Source organism: Odontesthes bonariensis, chromosome 12 (assembly GCF_027942865.1).
Source record: "Odontesthes bonariensis isolate fOdoBon6 chromosome 12, fOdoBon6.hap1, whole genome shotgun sequence".
NCBI classification, from domain to species: domain Eukaryota; kingdom Metazoa; phylum Chordata; class Actinopteri; order Atheriniformes; family Atherinopsidae; genus Odontesthes; species Odontesthes bonariensis.
The window spans coordinates 13,440,402-13,459,901 of record NC_134517.1 but is presented as its reverse complement, the minus strand read 5'-3'; the positions used below and the strand labels follow the sequence as shown (position 1 = coordinate 13,459,901).

The 19,500-nt window shown below is 39.4% G+C and overlaps 1 protein-coding gene across 6 annotated transcripts in view; it reads right to left on the bottom strand.

The window, feature by feature from the left end:
• Window positions 1-1,143: 1,143 nt before the first annotated feature.
• Window positions 1,144-19,500, bottom strand: part of hecw2a (HECT, C2 and WW domain containing E3 ubiquitin protein ligase 2a) — a 47,998-nt gene continuing 29,641 nt past the window's right edge. For 5 of the 6 annotated variants that reach the window (XM_075479143.1, XM_075479144.1, XM_075479141.1 and 2 more), the window contains 14 exons: window positions 17,787-17,886; window positions 17,613-17,709; window positions 17,309-17,392; window positions 16,229-16,311; window positions 14,900-15,020; window positions 13,382-13,495; window positions 12,882-13,034; window positions 11,270-11,368; window positions 9,988-10,117; window positions 9,767-9,913; window positions 8,882-8,996; window positions 6,926-7,011; window positions 4,939-5,051; window positions 1,144-4,162 (listed from right to left, as the gene is read on the bottom strand). In XM_075479143.1, the coding sequence (XP_075335258.1) occupies window positions 4,051-4,162; window positions 4,939-5,051; window positions 6,926-7,011; window positions 8,882-8,996; window positions 9,767-9,913; window positions 9,988-10,117; window positions 11,270-11,368; window positions 12,882-13,034; window positions 13,382-13,495; window positions 14,900-15,020; window positions 16,229-16,311; window positions 17,309-17,392; window positions 17,613-17,709; window positions 17,787-17,886 (1,554 nt within the window). In that variant the 3' untranslated portion in view covers window positions 1,144-4,050. The remainder of the gene's footprint in view (window positions 4,163-4,938; window positions 5,052-6,925; window positions 7,012-8,881; window positions 8,997-9,766; window positions 9,914-9,987; window positions 10,118-11,269; window positions 11,369-12,881; window positions 13,035-13,381; window positions 13,496-14,899; window positions 15,021-16,228; window positions 16,312-17,308; window positions 17,393-17,612; window positions 17,710-17,786; window positions 17,887-19,500) is intronic. The other variant, XR_012772533.1, reaches the window with a different exon arrangement.

Sequence of the window (19,500 nt, the reverse complement as noted above, 5' to 3'; positions counted from 1 at the left end):
CCCCATACTGTGTTCAGTGGAACTGCAAAAAAAAAAAACAAGTTTCATCTCAGACTCTACAGCCCTCCGTTAGTGTGCTAAATCTTACAGTTCATGACCGTACAACTAGAAGTAGACTGAAAAGGTACGGCTTGTTTGGAAAGTTTGCCAAGAGAAAGCCTCTTCTCTCTAAAAAGAAAAAAAATGTGGCTTAGGTTGGCTAAGTTTCATCAGAAGAAACCACAAGACCTCTGGAACAATGTCCTTTGGTAAAACGAGGAGATATATTTGGCCACAATGCAATGCACCACCTTCATGTGATGAGATGATGTGAAAAGCAAACGCAGCATATGAGCACAAACACCTCATACCAACACATGGTGGTAGAAGGTAATGATTTGGGCTTGTTTTGCAGCCACAGGACCAGGACACCTCTTAGTCTTTGGATTGACCATGACCTCCTCTGTCTACCAAAATATTCTTGAGTCAAATGTGAGGCCATCTGTCAGACAGCTAAAGCTTGGACGAAATTTGGTAATGCAAAACAACAATGATCACAAGCACACCAGCAAAACTTCAACAGAACGGCTGAATAAGAAAAAAAATAAAATAAATCAATGCTTTGCAATGAGTCAAAATTCAGACCTCACCCTCATTCAAAAGCTGAGGCTGGAGCGGATGAAATTCTAGTTTACAAAAAGCAAAAAAAGTGGGACAAAATTCCTCCCCAATGATGTGAAAAGTAGAACATCATACAGAAAACAATTACTTCAAGTAATTGTGGCTGGATATCGTTCTACAAGCTATCGAATCATGGGGTGAACTAAGTATTAAACACACTGCTTCTGCATTTCGGTTTAGAATTTGTTCAGTAAGTAATGATGACAGTATTGTTGTATTATTATTCATCTGAGGTACTGTATACCTACTTAAAGAGCTACTACGGATCAGATGATTGTTTTTTGTTGTAATATGTTCTGATTACTAAAACAAATTAATAGTGTGCTATATATAAACATGCCTTTAGGGCTTTGGAATATTCATATCAAGCAGAGGTCGATTTTATAATGTACTACACAAATAATTCCTTTTGTTATTTACTTGATCAGTTGGTTAAAAAAAGAAAAACTTAGTGGATAAAAACATAAAAAGGATCACATATCATTTATCAAAATGTTCCATTTGTTCTCTTTTATTACAATCATTTGAGTGAAATGGAGACACACATACAGGAGCTTTGCATAGTGTGGAATTCTGAAAAGTGGAGCTGGGTCCTGTCAGAAATTTTCTAGAAGAGACGAGAGGTGCAGCTGTCTTCATCCATACGTAAGGCAAAGTCTTACCATTCCTCTGCTCCAGAGAAGCGTCATCGTGGTGATTGAGAAACTGGCCAAGTGATGTACAGTCTATCCTAACTTGAAGCGTTTGCTGCCCATGCCACAAATTGCCCGTCAAGCAAACATGAGATGACATTCTGTAAGAATGTGGCAGAAGCCAGAAGTGGGATGTGTTTGTTAGACTGAAATAGAGAGCACGCCTAATGGTTGACTTTGCAAGCCCCAAACTTTGGTACATTCGGTGCAAAATATATATTTATACACACAACAGGACAGACATACACATACAGTTATATACAAAGAGACAATCAGGACTGCACACATGATACACATACATGTGCTCTCACATTTCTCTAGAATCAAAACAGCCCTATTGATTCATTACTTGATCATGAGCAATGAACCATAACCATCAACCTATTACTAAGATAGGCAGACACGCACATGTGAAAGTAACAAGATTTTAGAAACATGCTGCCAAGATACTCACCCTTACACTGTCTTAGAGAAAACTTCAGTCACACATTGTTCATTCAGCACCTACTCCGTACACATTCTTCCACTGAGCATAACATTCAAGCTATGACAGTGCCAGGTAAGCATAAGGCTGCATGCTTCAAGTGAGCGCCACAACCAAGGTGACACAACTAAACCAGCTCCCTTTTGTCTGATTGGATAGCACTATCCTCATGCAAAAAAGCTAGTAGGGACAGTGTGTTGCACTATTTCAGCATGCAATATCAAGCTATAACACAACACCACCTAGGAGTTTCTGCCAGGCACAGCTCACAGAGCTGACCAGGCACATCCTGCATGCATTACTGGGCTGGGATGAGGGGGCTGAGAAACCAACGTCAGCCTCCACATCTCAAATCACATGTGAAGGGCGCTCCACCACTATTCCAGTCCTGGTGGTCTAACTCCAACAGGTGTTTGTACAGAAGGTGTAATCTTGCATGCACCCCATAGAAAAATGATCAAATGTATGTTTTTTTCCTCTGTGTGTGTGTGTGTGTGTGTGCGTGTATGAAAAGTTTGTGAAAGTGACAGGATTATTAGGGTTTGGACTGTGCACTAGGAAGAGAAATGTTTTATCACATGTTTTTGAGACCCAACTGGGATGTAAGTCACAGGTTCTAAAAGATCATATCCAACAACATCAGCATCACATCTGGTCAGGTTATTCAGTAACAATATAATCATTGGCTCTTTGATTTGGTTCCCACAATAAGTGGCAGAGCACATTGTTGCCCTCTTGTGTTTATGTGTGGCTTTTTAAAATGAAGCTCTTACAGTCTCACCATCTTTGGTGATACATGAATCTCATCAAGTTTTCCTTAATATCTAAGAGGCACTAAAATCAATTCATATCACTGCACCCTGACCACGTACCTAAACGACACCAGATCTCTGTCATCCAGATAAACAGGTTCTTCTTCTCACACCCCAATCAGACGAGTCCCATTTGATTTCCTGTTCTTCTACATCAAAATTTCCACCCTTGTGTTTCCTCTCAGGCATTTCCTTCAGTGGCCAAACAGAGCTGTTCAAGGCTCATACATTCACTCAGTGTTTTGGTACATTCATCACTTTCACTGGGTGGGAAGCGATTACATCAATGAGAATGAGCTTGTGTTTCATACTTAGGAGCGGGTGTCATCTGTTTGTGTGAGGAAGTTTGTGTATTATGCATCAGAAATGTGTGGAATCCTGAATTTCGATCTGACTTAAGTCTGAGTGACTGTCAGAATGTAAGAAAGTATGGCCCGAAGGTACCCAGCTGATGCTGTAATATCGCATGGTTGTGTTTTTTGGTGTGATACTGATAGTTGAGCATTTCTTAGATGCATCTCGAAGTTTGGAGGTGATGTCAGAGCTCGGCAATATTGAAGGTAACAGTCCTGACCAGAACTTGCCATCATTTTCACTATGGGTCTCTGATATGGTCCATACATTTTGTGACTGCTTATCTATCTTAATCAGGAATAAAACTGTGAAAACAAGTGTATTCTAAGTATTAGAACAACTGATATGTGAATTTGTGCACACGAGTGTATCCCCTTCCATTAAACAAGTAGGGGGGGGCTGCCTAACTTTCACTAAAAGAGTTTAAAATGTCTCATCTTTCCATGCTGATCAAAAGTCTCAGGGGAAACACTGGCTTGCATGATAAATACAAAGAAAATGTCACAATTATGCAAAAGGTGATTGACGTGTGAGTGTATATTGTATTTCATAATGCTGTAGCCCCAGTGAGAGACAGACACAGTTTCAAGGTCCAGATGAGGGAAGGGAGCTCATTGGGCAGCTGTCTCTTGAGGTGCAGGTTGGAGGAGGAGGAGGAGGAGCAGAAGGGGAGGGGTAAGAAGTCCAGTGAACAAGGCCATTAACTAAAGAGATAAAGCACACAAGTGGCTCAGTGAACACAGGTTATCATGAAAACAGGAAGTTGTACTGTACAGCTTTTCCAAACGTTCTTCCGATTCTCTGTTTTTCTTCATGATGGTGTTCACTTGATCAAATTCGAAATGAGAAAGAAAGGCAGAGAATCGGAGCGAGACCCACATGCTGAGTGATGTAAAGCCAGAGGGAAAAAACAGCAGAGTTATCAACGGGGGGTTAGTTGCCTTTTGAGGGTATTAGTTTTTTCTCCCATGTCTCCCCAAAGTTAGAAACATAGATTTCCAGATGGTTCTCTCTCCAAAGATAAGCCTGGCTGCCAGCTGATTTGATGTTACTCCAAGCCAAACGTGCTAGTTTCCTCTACAGCGGTTACCAGCTTCTCATAGAGCATGGAAAAGGAGGGGTAAGGTGGGATATCCAGACGATTAAAGCAAGTGTGGGCCCTGTGGAGACACAGATTAGCAGATAGTTACCAAATAATAGGATACAATGAAAAAAACGATGAAATGGTTCACTTGTTTCTTTCAGCCAGTAAAGGCTGTTTTGATGTGGGCTGCTCCATGCTTTTTGTGCTACTGATCCACAGACACCTCCACAATGGCAAAATAAAATATTTGTGTTTGAAATGTTGTAAATACAAGTAGAAAATAATTAGCAATGACAGCCCTAGGTCTTCATGGGAATGATTGTACAATCTCTGCACACCTTGCCTCTGGAGGTTTTTCCCATTTTTCAAGCTCAGTCGGGTTGAATGGGGAGCAGCAGAGCACAGCCAATTTAAGGTCTTTTCAGAGATGCCTTACAGGGTTTAGATTAGGCTGGGGGCATCGAGTTTGTATGGTTTAAGTATGCTACAAGTTGTTGTCTTGCTTTGGTATAAACCTTTACCACGGCCTGACCCTTCAGCTTTTATTACTCCCTTTGGTTGGGCAGCCAAATCTAAGAGGTTTAGTTGTGATTCACACCAAAAATGTTTGACTGTACTGAGCAAGTATACATGGTTAACATAAGAGGCAACACAACAACACAACACTGTAGGTGTTATAATCCAAACCCAATTTAAACCATAAATGGTCTAAAAGTAGAAATTGGACACCCTAGGACACACTATAATGACTTACTGTGCATAGTGAACCAGTCAACCACAACAGTTTTATTAGGGTTAAAATATGTTAGAAATCAATGATACAATATACACCCGATCGGACAGCAATCATACCTGGGTAAGGAGGTGATTTTTCCCCACTTCTCCACACAGAACCTGCGTGGTCCATTACTACCTCGTAGAGACGCAAAACCTTCGTAGGGAATACTGGAGGTGCCCGTCACAAACTAGAGAGAGGAAGATCATAACAGTGACAAGAATGATGAAAATCATTTAAACATTGCAATCAATTTGGATACTTACGAAAGGTAAATTAAGACATTTCAGATTTGTTTAACTTAATCTCAGCAGAAATAGTCCAATTGAATCTTTCAATGTTTTTCCTAAAATCCCAAATCAGAAAAAGTTCTGTGTGGACAAAAAAAGAAAAAACGAAAACAAAGTACATGCTGTGACTCCTACATTTACTTTGACTTTTATTTCATTGCACACAGTATGAATCCATAATACAGCATGTTTTGTCTTGTCAATAATCGTCTTGTAATTTGATTTATTATTATTATACATACAATTTTGCATTGAATACCTTCAACACAATGGGATGGGGACAATTTAGGACAAGAAAAGAGTTTAAAAATATACTATTTTAAACAGGTCAACATAATCACAATTTGGTTCAAAAGCAGTATGAAAAATAGCTCTTTGAGTCTTTGAGAAGCAAAGATGGGCAGAGGATCACCACTTGTCAAGAAATGTATCCGAAAACTGTTTAAAAACTATGTTCCTTCAAAAGATAGAAATTTTCATATTTCTCCATATCATCTGACTAATCATGGAAAATGAAGGAATTTTCAGTGTATATAGGGCAAGGGTGCAAATCTAAGCTAGAAAACCATGATCTTAGATCCCTCATGGTACTGCATCAAGAACCAACGATGGCTGTTATCAATGGCTGTTATGACCACATGGACAAGGGATTTCTGCAGGATACCTTTGTCAAGCACTACAATACAAAATTAAATTTGTAAATGCCACTTAAAAGTTCACTGTGCAAAAATGAAGCCTTATGTTAACCAGAGGCAGCACCAACTTCTCTGGGCTCCCAGACTCCTGGGATAGACCATGACATAGTGGAAACATGTGCTGTGGTCAGACCAATCTATTCTAGATCTTTAGTAGAAGAAATTGACGCTGTGAGCTCTGGACCAAAGACTATTATTAGTATTGAGTCCAAAAGCCAGGCTTTGTAATGATATGGGGATGTATCAGTGTCCATGGCAAAGTACACTTCTGTACATTTGCCCTTCTGTGATGGCAGCATTAATGCAGAAAAGTACATTCAGATTTCAGAGCAACAAGCTGCCTTCAAGACGGCATCTTTTGCAGGGATGTCCATGCATTTTTTTTAACAAGACAATGAAAAACCACATTCTGCACACATTACAAAGCCATAGCTTTGTAATCCCCGTTGTGGGATAACTATAGTACAATCTAAATATGTACTGATATCGGACTGCAATTATGAATCCTGAAAGTTTTGAAGAAAAAAGTGCAAAACTGACGGCCTCGTACTGTTGCCCACCATCATATGAGATAGCAGGAAAAATGGGGCAACATAAGATCCGAAACACTTCGCTGCTTGGTATCCTCAGAGCCGGAACACCTTTTAAGTGTTGTGAGATGGAATGACATGATTTTAACGGCGTAAAATCTTTATTGTCCCAATGTTATTTGGAATGTGTTGCAGGAATAGATGTGTATTGACAAATTCAATGCAATTGATGAGACAAAACATGAAAAAGCTTGGAGTCATACAGTCAGGAGTAAAAGTTCAAGTAAATATAAAAATCGCCCAGTCTTTTCTTTTTAACTTGCATTTTTCATAATTTTTTTTCTGATTTGTAGTTGTATTTCTATTGAACCAGAAAAAAGCAAGCAAACCGTATCAAATAGTTAAACAAAAGAGATTACAATAACATCTTCCTGCAGTCTTAAGCATGTCAGTGAGCTTACTGCTGGATCGTGCTTACATAATGAAATAAACACAACTTGGCAGCCTGCATCCACATGGGGGCAGAATGCGCTCACCCACACGTCCTACCTGCAGCAGCCGCAGCCTCTGCTCATTGTTGAATCTCTCCACAGCTGCCCAGAACCAGCGAATCACTATGTGGTTGTCATGGTAACCTGCAGGGAGAGAGAGGATGATGATGGCGATGGAACATGAGTCAGATGGCCTCCGTCCCCTGTACCTCAATTCTCCCCTCCTCCTCTCTCTGTGCTGCTCTTCTTTAACGGGTTTCACTGTTTAATGTTTAATGGAGGGAGCCGTTTTGACCGTCTCAGTCGATTCCTCTATTAAAAGAGCCTGACAGACAGTCATGACTGATTGTCAGTTTGAGTTGCCCTGTCTCTCAAATGCTGGCAGCTTTTCAACTATAATGGCCAGAGCCTTAAAAAGTATTTTAATGTGATCTCCGACAAATGCTGTGCACAATATTTATCAGACGGCACTCAAAAAGGTTTGAGCTCAATATGGAGTACAGTACAGTTAAGTCTGATACAGTTTAAAAAGGCAATTCTTCATCAAAGTAAAAACTCTTTATTCAACAAAAAATTGATTTTATTGCACTGATTATTTGTCAAATAATTTGTAATCTTCAGCAACAATGTTTTGACATGTTTGTCAATGATTCTTCACCATAAGAAATATGTAGCAAGATCCTGCTGGTGGAGAATCAAAATGAAGCTACGACACAGCTGCTTACGGCTTTTCTTTCCCATTTGATTTGTATGCTCACCCCATTAAACATCACTTTATATTATTCTCTGCAGAATGTATGTCAGCAGAAGAACAAACTGGCGGTTGCTGTGGCAACATTTATTTAGAATGATCAAGAACGAAAAGAGTGACAAAACAACTTCCTTTAATATTATATGGCAGAGGATACAACAGATAAGGCTAAGTGTAAAGAAAGTTAGTAGCATGAAATGCTTCAGTGCCAGTAAATAAAGTCATTTACAGAATGCATAGTCTTTGAATGTTTTGAATACCTAGACTAATTGAGAGAAGCTCTAAAAAGTACTACTTCTTACTAGGGCTGGGCGAGTTAACTCGTTATTATCGCGTAAACTCATCAATTATTTAACGGCGATAAATATTTTATTGCGCATTAACACAGTTTTTTTAACTGGGGGGGGGCTTTTGTGCCTTTTATGGATAGGAAAGTTCAGAGAGACAGGAAGCAGGGGGCAGAGAGAGGGGGAACGACACTCAGCAAGCTGCAGCAAGGACTATAGCCTCTTGTACATGGGGCGCCTGCTCAACTCACTACAACCACCCTTGTTTTATTATCTATTTTATTATTGTAAAAGTATTTTGCTCACAGGCTTTTATTTTGTAAAAGTCTGTTGCTGTCTGCTGCGGAACCAGAAAGGAAAGTAATCGGCGGATCCACCAAACATGGAGAAGGGTACGGAACTTTTATTCGGCCATTTTCATTTTAAAGTTCTTCCAGACGGCGGAGTCGACAGAACCAAAGTCATCTGTAAACACTGCCAAGTTGAATTGTCTTATCACCGAAGTAGTTCCAGTCTAAAATATCACTTCAAGGCAAAACACACAATTGATAGCAGCAAGTCATTCAAGGAAACAGACAGTGGAGCGAGGCTTCTACATAAAAACTACAGAAAGATGCTGATGTTAAAAGTGTGTTTGCACAACAAATGTTATGGCACTTTCATTCATATGGCAGCTTATTTAAAATAAAACTAAATGCTAAAAGCTATACACTACTTTTGAATTCATTTTTGGATTTTGCGTACAAATGAGATTAATCGTGATTAATCAGGGAAATCATGTGATTAATTAGATTCAAAATTTTAATTGTTGCCCAGCCCTACTTCTTACACATTTGTCACACGGTCTAGAGCAAGGCATGTAATGTGTGCAGCAGAGAAAGACCCTGTGCATCCATCTAGCTTTTTATCTAGTGCCGCTTTCATCTGCACCCCCCCCCCCTTAATTGCCTCACTCCTGCCCTCCAGCTTCACATACCTCCTCTGTACTCTGTGTTGTTCCTCCAGTCTGACAGGTCAATCTCTGCAGTACCAGCAATAACCAGCTCCAGCTCCCTGGCATCAAACACAGACACCAGCCGCACGTCCACCACCTAACAAATAAACCCACATGCACATGTTGATGGATGAAAGAAATAAACATATGGCGTGGCTTTTTCATTTATCTTCGGCCTCCCACATCCTGCACAACAGACTGTACGACGGATTTCTGGGCTTTGCAACAACACGTTACAGTAAATCCGTAATGTGGAGATACACGGCCACACATTACTGTGGGAAAACTTTCCAGAGAAGCTGGGCACACACGTGACACTCACAGCTCTTTAAAATGGGTTGTGTTAGTCTTTTTTAGATCACCTAGCTAAGTACAATGATCATTAATAAGTCCCATAATAGGCTACTCGCCTCTTCTTTGAGAATTTATGCAATACGTTTGTCATTGCAGCCCTACTTTGCCAACAAGGAAATCTCAGCTTGATCGCAAGCTGCTGAAATACATCACTTACTTGCTCAAATTGTCATCATACACCCACCATAAAAATGTCAATATTAGTCAAGGTTTGTATTGGTTAAAAAAACAAAACAAAACAAACACAACAGGAATTTTGGCAAGGATATATATGGTTGCATTGGTATTGATTAAACAACCTTCATGGAGCATATCCTAGCCTTTTATTATCTCTAAAGAAGAAAACATATGGTCTCTTTATTAAAAGATCCGTTTCTGTCATCCATTTTTGTGGATTGACTTTTTTTTCACTTACGTCGGGAGCAGATGTGGATATGATCTTTGAATAGCTATTCCTAATCACGAGGAATGATTACACCAACTAATCCGATGATAGATTTTACTGTGCTGTACCTCATAGAAGCCTCGGACCAGGCTCTCCGTCTGCTGTGCAACTCCTCTCTCTATGCGCCACTTGACCATCCGCTCAATGTACTCCTTCTTGTTCTTCTCTGACACGGGGATACCAGCCCCGCCTGGCTTCAGCTCTCTCTCTGTGATCTGCAGAACCATAGGCAGACATTAGATGTGAACTTTGTCACAAACGGAACAAATGCAACAAAGCACACACACACCTGTCCAAAGACCTCCTCGTTGACAGTGAAGGTAAGGTCTAGCATGTCTTCGATGTCGTTGTCCTTCATCCACTGCAGGCTCTGATGGAACTCCTCATCGAGGAACTCCAGGTCACTCAGGTCACAGGGGCTGCAGGAATGGAAGGATTCACAGTCAGAGAGTGGTTGATAAAGTATTCATCAGCAGCCCTGCTCCTTAACCACAGCTAGCTGTAAGTTGTGAGGTTGAGAGTTTACTACCTGAGCTATAAATGCATAAGACAGCAGTCAAGAAATGTGTTTTAAAACCCTTTTTGAGGGGGTTGAGATGTTTACCTTGACACATGGATAACACACAAAAGCAGAGGTCGAAACAAAGGTGTAGCTTAAAGGGATAGTTCGCCTATTTTGACATGAAGCTGTATGACATCCCATATTAGCAATATCATTTATGAACATTGACTTACCCCCCGCTGCATCCTGTGAGCCGAGTTCCAGCCGAGTTTTGGCGTTGACGAAGGTAGTCCGGCTAGTTGGCTGGGGCCACAAAAATAAAGCGCTTGGCTTCTCAAAACAATATTCAAAAGAGTAATACATTTGCATCACAAAATCGTCCCTCCAGAAAAAGTCAGACCTCACATCGATTGGCGCTATTTTCTCTCTACCTTCATTTCAATGCGTTCAGCCACCTAGCGATAGCTGCACCTGTTACGGTGTTTACTGCTCGGAAGCAGGGGAGTGCTCGGGCTGCACAGTTTACATAGCCCGCATGGATATGAAGGGAGGCAAAAATAGCGTCAAGCGATGTGAGGTCTGACTTTTTCTGGAGGAACGATTTTGTGATGCAAATGTATTACTCTTTTGAACGCATATTGTTTTGAGAAGCAAGACGCTTTATTTTTGTGGCCCCAGCCAACTAGCCAAACTACCTTTGTCAACGCCAAAACGAGACTGGAACTCGGCTCGCAGGACGCAGCGGGGGGTAAGTCAATGTTCATAAATGATATTGCTAATATGGGATGTCATACAGCTTAATGTCAAAAGAGGCGAACTATCCCTTTAACCTTTTTTTAAACTAATGTCAGGTAAGTGCGTTGTTTAACTGTACACATTAAAACTTTTAGCTCTACAGGTCAGACAGAGGTTAACTCTATCATCATTACTCAATCCGTCATCAGTGCAGACAATTGGTTTCAGGTTGTTTGGACAAAGCTTTTAATAAGGGTCCCGCAACCAGTTGCTGACTGAGAAATCCATCCGAAACACTCGAGAAAAGATCTTACTTTGAGGGAGATATGCTTACATGCGTAGAAGTCCTTTGTAGAACGGACGGGTAAAGAAAGCATCCAGCAGGTACTGATGAACAAGAGCCAGGCCCAGGATGCGCCCACTGAAGCGAAACCTGGACACAAAAAACATGAGAATGCAAGTGTTGACATCGCAAACTGGATTGATTTCTCAGATTAGGTTTTGGATTTGTCCCTCTTTGAATCCCAGATTATGTGTTTACTCAGTCTGAACAATAAAGCAAACTGATTTTTAAATGTTATCTTACTTCAAAACATTGTGCCACTTAGTGCAGAATATTTCTAACTTACATTGTGCAGTCATGCTGCATCTAACAGGCTTATGAACAAAACAATTTGAAGTGAAGAAATGAGAGCATCTAAGGTTCACAGTCAGAACGGAGGACTGAGTCAGAACAGAGCTTAGAGGTGTTACACAGAGCCCGACCAACAGCAAAAATTAGGTATGTTGAGTCATACCTGATCCAGCAGCAATAATGCTCCGACATCTCAAGCACTGTTACTACAAGAATATGTTTTGCTCTTAATCAACCTAATAATTGCCTCCATATCTATCAGGCATGAGAAACAAGCCCTGAAGATACGGATACTAAATCTGTTGTCCTCTTCACTCAGCCCAGGATACAATATTCTTCCTGTATTGTTGTCCACAGATGTATTTATCAATTTCGCCATCCATGCATCCTCCCATTCATCCGTCCGTCCCTCCATTTAATCACTGTCCCTGAGGACAGGCAAAATCGGCGAGTGAACTAAAGATTGCTGATCCAAATTTCCACACAAGCCCGCTGCAAATTGCTTTAACCTTGTAGCACCCACAGTTGCAGATATGCAACAAGCTTTTTACTTCTTTACATTATTTATTTACATTATATTTTTATTTACATTACATTATTTGATTTTTTAAATTTACATACATTAATGTGTAATATTTTTTTACATTACGTTTTATGTGCCGACAGTTGTCACGGCAATCATTTTCTTGGCTCAGTGAATTACACTCTGCTTTGCGGTGGTCTGTTCTAGTTCGTTCTGGTCTCGTTTGGTGTGGTCTGCTTTGTCCACCTTTCACAGCGGTAATGGGAGGTCAGGTCTCCAAATTGTATTATTTTTTTGCATTTTTTTATTAGCTTCATGTGCACATTTTTGATTTACATTACATTTTTATTTACATTACATTTTTAGCATTTTATATGTGCTTCACTTTTTCACAACAAAGATCTGTGAAATCTGTTTGATTTGTTGTTGAATGGAAAGTTTATGATGGTTGCGTTCCGCACTTTGTATTAAGAATGTTCAATAAAGGTCTATTATATACATTTTATTGTGGTAGCAGCAGTTACTGGGGAACTTTCCCTATACCTTTTTTGCCAAACGATCTGCAGAGAATGACTTGGTTTTGTGAACAAAATTAATCAGGAAAGCCCACAGTTGCAAATATGCAACACTGCCTAAAATGATCAAAAATAGCCCAATTCAATGATAATTCATATGCTTGGGTGCTACAAGGTTAATTTTGGGATCAGCACACAGCAATCAGGACAGAAAAAGAAAATCAGCACATAAGGAAATATGACATCAACATTTGCAAACAGATAGAAACTTTACCACTCATGGTGGTTATCCACAAAGGCTGACATGGGGCTGATCTGGACAGTATATGTGTCATTGGCTGAGTACTCAAACAGTCCGTAGTACGGGTTGAACAGTTCTCTAGACACCAAGAAGAAAAACTCCCTGGAGGGTCCACTGTAGTCCAGCCTGTAACACACATACCACGAGTTTATTCCACCAGGGTCTAACATCCTAACTTTTGAAACTTTAAGTCCGCAGCCTCTATAGCAGCTTTTTGAAGAAGCGGGAGGATTCTCAACTTTGACATTAATTTAAATGCACAATTCACCTTCAAATATTATAACATTCAATAAAGCTATTTAGAATCAGTTCACTTTAATTCTGCTTTTTTTTTACTGGAACTTTCATATAAACTGTAATGTAGCTATACAATTTTTTTTGCCTTGAATCAGATACACTTAAAAATGTGGGCATCACATCCTATCTAAAACCTGATACAGAGATGAAATGGGAATAAAAAGTGCCTTGCTCACCCATCCTCGCCAACAAAGCTCACATAGAGTTTACTCCTCTGCAGATCCTTACGAGAGTAGCACATGATCTGGTTGAAGGCGTCCTCCAGTAGGTGGTCTCTGCGTATGATGAGCCTGGGAGCAAGCACAGACAATAACATGCACACTGACCCAGCAATGCTGAAAATGATGATTCTAAATAAAGAATGATAAAAGTAATAATTAGCTTCAACTGGGATAATGTTTGCCAATATTTACAATTTCACAGTCAAGTACGTTCTTTACTTTACGAGCTCTGCACTCTCTGACAGCTGCACAAAAATGTACTTTACATAAAAGCATTAATCATTGGGGCAATCATTTGTTAGACTATTTGAAAATATTTCTGAAAATTAATACACATTTGCTATTCTAGTGAAAATTCACAAAAGTTTGATAGATTTTAGTTTGAGTCAAATTCAGGCTTTCAATTGGCACAAATACTGGTTTGTCAGTCCATTGTTGGTTTGGTCATAAATGAACAAGAATTAAAAAGATAGGCTATTTGTAACCTCATTCTGTAACAGCAGAGTATTTATGCTGAAGATTTTTTTTTTTTCTACAGAACAAATCATTTAAATTTCTGATGGACATGTCCATTCTTTCTCCTGCTGTCGCAGTTATTCATATCAAATCTTTTTTCCAGTTGTTTAATGTACAAAAAAGAAAAAACAAAATTGAAAAAATTGTAGTCGTGAAAAACAAATGGACCTTTTACAAGTGTTATAAATCTCAACATAAAGAATTGTCTATACTATATGAGGTCTTAAAATGAGGTAAATGCCACTTCAGATGAACAACAACACATGACATATTACACTGTGGTATTCCACTAACATAAACTACTGCAAGCCAAAATGCAGAAGCAGTGTTTGAAATCAGATTTGAAATCCTATCCTAATGATTCAATGCCTTCCAGAAGTTAAAAGTAATCATTTTCTGCATGATGTTATCAGTCTCACATTATTGTAGAGGAATCGTGGCCCACTCTTCTTTACAACGTTGCATCAATTCATTGAGATTTGTGGGAATTTGTTTATGCGCAGCTCTCTTAAGGTACAGCATTTAAATCAGGCTAAAGTCTGGACTTTGATTGGGTTATTGCAACAACAACAACTTGATTACTTTCTTTTTTTAGCCACTCTGTTTTGAATTGATGGTCTTCTTGGGATCGCTATCTTGATGCATGACCCAATTTCAGCCAAGCTTTAGCTGATGGACAGATGGCCTCAAATCTGAAATCAAATCATCCCTCTGCCACTTATTTTTTTACACAGTGCTTCTGCATTTTGGCTAATAATGACATGATGTAAAATATCATGTGGTCCTGTTTGTCTAAGGGTGTATTCACTTAAACTCAAGGCCTGGTAAGGACCAGATTATTTTTTTCATTATGTCCAGATATGTGAAACCTTCGAAATGAAAGCGAGTGTACGTTCTTTTTCACATGACTGCATCTAATATAACATGAGCTAAGATACATGCAAAGTTGAAACCTACTTGACTTTCCCCGGTCCCTGTCCATAACCTTTTGTCTCCAGCTTTCGATAGAAGTTCCTCAGTTTGGCCTCAAAATCTCGCTTATATGGAGCTGGAGCTCGAGCGTTTGCTCGCTGGGTGCCTGAGACAAATATGAGAGAATCAGACAGACAGACAGAAGGACACAGGAAATAGACAGAAAGGGGAGGAAAAATACATAATAAATGTTAAGACACAACAAACGGATGGCAGATATCAGGAGACTGAAATATATGAAATTTTAATAAAAGGTTAAAACTTGAATGGGTATGTCTTCAGAGAACCAGAAGTGGTGGATGCTGGTTAATCCTGGATTGTTATCATGTATCAGACTGTATCAGTTCTGTTAAGTGGAAAAATGCACATCCCTTAACGAGGCAATGTTTTGGTAATAAGTGAGCTCAAGTGCAAAAGTATGTTTCTGTGTGTCAGTTTAAGTAATACAGTTTCCAAAAATCAATTGAAAATGGAAATAAATCAATTAAAATTCTGCAAAAAATCTTCTGAGCATAATCTTCTCTCCACCACATATTGCATTTTACACGGACAAGTTAGTGCACCACAGATATAGGCACAGTGAAGATTATTCTCATTGATAACATGAGTGGAGGCTAATGTGATATTCACCACCTTTCTTTGGACTTTCGAAAATCAGTTATATGAACCGTTTTGAATATTAGCTTAGTGTGAGCAATATGTATTTTATGCATTTTCAACAAAATATAAGTTTGATAAGAGATGGAAAGTAAAAACTCTATAGGCAAAGGCTTGTGTAACATGTGTGATGCTGGTGCCTGTGATCTTTGACTACACTGCACATGTTGTTTGGGAACTGTGACCGAACAAATTCAACTGGGAAAAAACACAAATTCTGATCTAAATAACTTGTCCCTTAAAATGCATGTAAAATAACCAACTAAAAAATTTACAAAATAGAAATTAGAAGTACAAAAATTCTTAATAATTTGCTCTTGCACAGTTTAATACTAACAAAACAATTTAATAAATTGCTGATAAGATCAGCAATTTACAAGAAGGGAAGTTTGTGAGCGAGTGTAACAACATGTGTGTTCTATTCCCATCTCTTGTTATGTATGTATACATAATAAGTGTATTCATACTTTGTGTTATCCTGACAATCTATGTCATGAAGTATTTATTGGGTATGAGACACAGAAACCAAAACCTTTATTATTAAATCTTGTTTTTGCAATAAAAGGTAAGAAATCTAATAAAAAAGGTGTTTACGAGTGTGCCAGCAGTGAGGCTCCAAGTGGGATGACACAGACAGAGAGCGAGACAGAGATTTACCAGGCGAGCTCTGAGGAGAAGAGATGCAATGACTTGGGTGGAGTAGCGGTGGTACATACGACATCACCTCCTCCTCAAATAAGCTGAATGCAGGAGAGAAAGAGGAACCCTCAGTCAGATAATACAGCACCTGAGACCAGTTCAACATCAGCACAGTTGATAAAATGGGAATTAGACTTTACGTCAGACATTCACAAACACACATGTGAAGCTTAATGTGACACACAAATATACCAGCAGAAAAAGCAGCCATGAGAGTGACTCAGCAGGTTACCACGACTATTTATACAACTTATAGCTTCAATTACTATATGTGCATATTAACCCTTGTGCGGTCTTAACATTCTGTTTACTCCCCTTGTCCTACGGGTCAAAAATGACCCGCCCTACCAAAGCCCCAAAATAAAGCAACTTAATTGAATTTTAAATCCAAAATCTATTTTGTATGATGAAACCACCTGTTATTTATCTATTCAACTCAATTCAATACATTTTTTTTTATCATGTATTTTTTGTTACACAATACAAAAAGACAATCACCAGTTTTCAGGATTACACTTTTTTTTATTTTTTTTTAACCACAAACCAACTGTCAGTTGGACCAACAGTTTTCTTGTTTTCTCAGTTTTCTTTTACACAATAAAGGTTTATTATTGCTATTATACAAATGTGAAGTAATTACTTCTGAATGAATTATATTGAAAGGGAAAAAAACAGAGAACTATTTTCTGGTGTTTAAATGTTTTTTATAATTCACGGGTCAAAAATTACCCATAAGAATCTTTGTACCCTAGTGGTGTACAGCCCACATGGAAACATAAACAAAAATAAAGTATGACTTTTTCTAATGATGGGGTCCCTTTAGGAAAAGTCATAAAATCTCAAGTTGGAAAAAGGTAGTTTGAGGTATTTTTTCTACAGCTAAACATGGTAGTGGCTCACTTTTGACCCGCAAGACAACAGGAGGGTTAAATAAATTGAACATAAGGCACCAATCTGATATTACTGTATTACATAATGGTTATAATTTTGAGCTGCTGATCCCGTGGCCAGACTCAGCCACACATCAGCAGGACTCACCTCAGCAGCATGACGAGGTCAGCATCACTCGAGAGACGAGCCAGTCCACTGACTCCCTCACTGCGAATGAACTGCACCTTTTCCCTGCAAACACACATACACGCATCCACACACGCACACACACACCCCCGTCACAGGCTAAATAGACACAATCCATTAGGATTAAAGGTTAAGCATGTGTTCAGGTTGACTGATGATGATTACAGTAGGGGCTATGGAGGTGAGCAAGGCTTGAATAGAAGAGAGAGGGAGGTTAAAAAGGGTGACAAAGAAAAAACAATGACAACAAGGCAGAGAGGCGTACTTGAGCGAGTGGTTCCTGGCAAGCTCAGGCTGCCTTTCCTGAAGGATCTCAAAGATGTTGGGTTGCCGTAGAAAAGCAACGATCTTGTCATTGTAGGCTGGAAGGAAAAGAGGAAATCGGAAAAAGTGCTCTCTGTGCCTTCTATGTGCTTATGAGCGATAATGAAGAACTTACCCACAGGTACCACATCGTACTGACTTCGACTGGAGCCACTAAAGGTGCTTGAGGGGCGAGGGATGATAGGTGGGTTGCTTTGGCGAGTGTCATCCACAACCTGTGAGAAAAGTAAGCACTACAGTTCATCGCCAACGCTGACATCAACTTTGCCTCTGGGCTCTTATAGCTCTTATAGTCATGTGAAAAACAGAGTATACTCTCTTTCACTTAGAAGGTCTTAGATATCAGGACATAATAACAAGCCATCTGCTCCTGATCAAGGCTTAAAATGAGGTAATTATAACCTCAAATGAGCAACAACATTTGATGCCTTACACTGTGTACTTATTTATCGAGCAAAAAAACAAATCAACTCCAGAAGCAGTGCGTGAAAACTAAATGCACCCCATGATTCAATAGCTTGTAGAAACCACCTTTAATAGCAATACCTCGGATTAATCCTTTTCTGTATGATGGTACCATTCTCTTTTTTACAACATTACTTTAATTAGTTGAGGTTTGCAGGTATTCATTGATGCACAGCTGTCCCACCACAGCATCTCAATTGGATTGTTGTCTTTGACTAGGTCATTGCAACAATTCAATTTTTTTTCTTTTTCAGTCATTCTGTTGTAGACTTGCTGCTGTGTTCGGGATACTTTTCCTGTTGCATTACCTAGTTTCAGCCAGGATTTAGCTGTCTGACAGAGGGTCTCACATTTGGCTCTAGAATAGATTGGTATACTGAGGAGTTCAGATGTTCAGGTCTTTTGGCTGCAAAACAAACCCAAATCATCACCTATCCACCCTGTGTTTGACAGATAGTAGGTGTTTATGCTGATGGTGTAAGGACCCAATTATCTTTTGTTATGTCATGCTATGTAGAATTGAAAGAACTACTTTCTTTTTCACATGACTATTGTTCTTTTAAATGCTATGGGAGATGATATCAAAGAAGAACATCAATGAAGACTTTAGATTTCTCTTTTGGATTTAATTTCTAGATGTTACGCGCTATAATGACAGTCTGACTTACCTTTACGATTAATTTGAAGTACAATACACTAGCAAGCCTCCTTGTTTTACACACAACCGTGCTTCATCAAGAAAGTCTGATTTTAAAAACGACTAAGCATTTTTACAGTGTGAGGTTGTGAAAACCCTTTTTGACATTTTCAGGTCTGATCTCATTTATTTGATGTTGTGCTAACTACAGGACCTCTGGCCCTTCTTTTTTAGATGGGGCTTTTAGCTTTTATTCAATAATGACAGTTAAGTGTGAGTGAGACGAAGCAAATGGTCTTGGATCAGACTCAAACCCAGGCGAGCTGCAATGTGGCTTTAAAGGGAAAGTTCTTTTGACATGAAGCTGTATGACATCCCATATCAGCAATATCATTTATGAACATTGACTTACCCCCCGCTGCGTCCTGTGAGCCGAGTTCCAGCCGAGTTTTGACGCTGACGAAGGTAGTACGGCTAGTGTTCTAGGGTCCCAAAGATAAAGCGTCTTGCTTCTCAAAACAATATGCGTTCAAAAGAGTAATACATTTGCATCACAAAATCGTCCATACAAAAAAAGTCAGACCTCACTTCGCTTGGCGCTATTTTTGCCTCCCTTCATATCAATGCGTTCAGCCACCTAGCGATAGCCGCACCTGTTACGGTGTTTACTGCTCGGAAGCAGGGGAGTGCTCGGTCTGCTCTTAGATCTGCACAGTTTACACAGCCT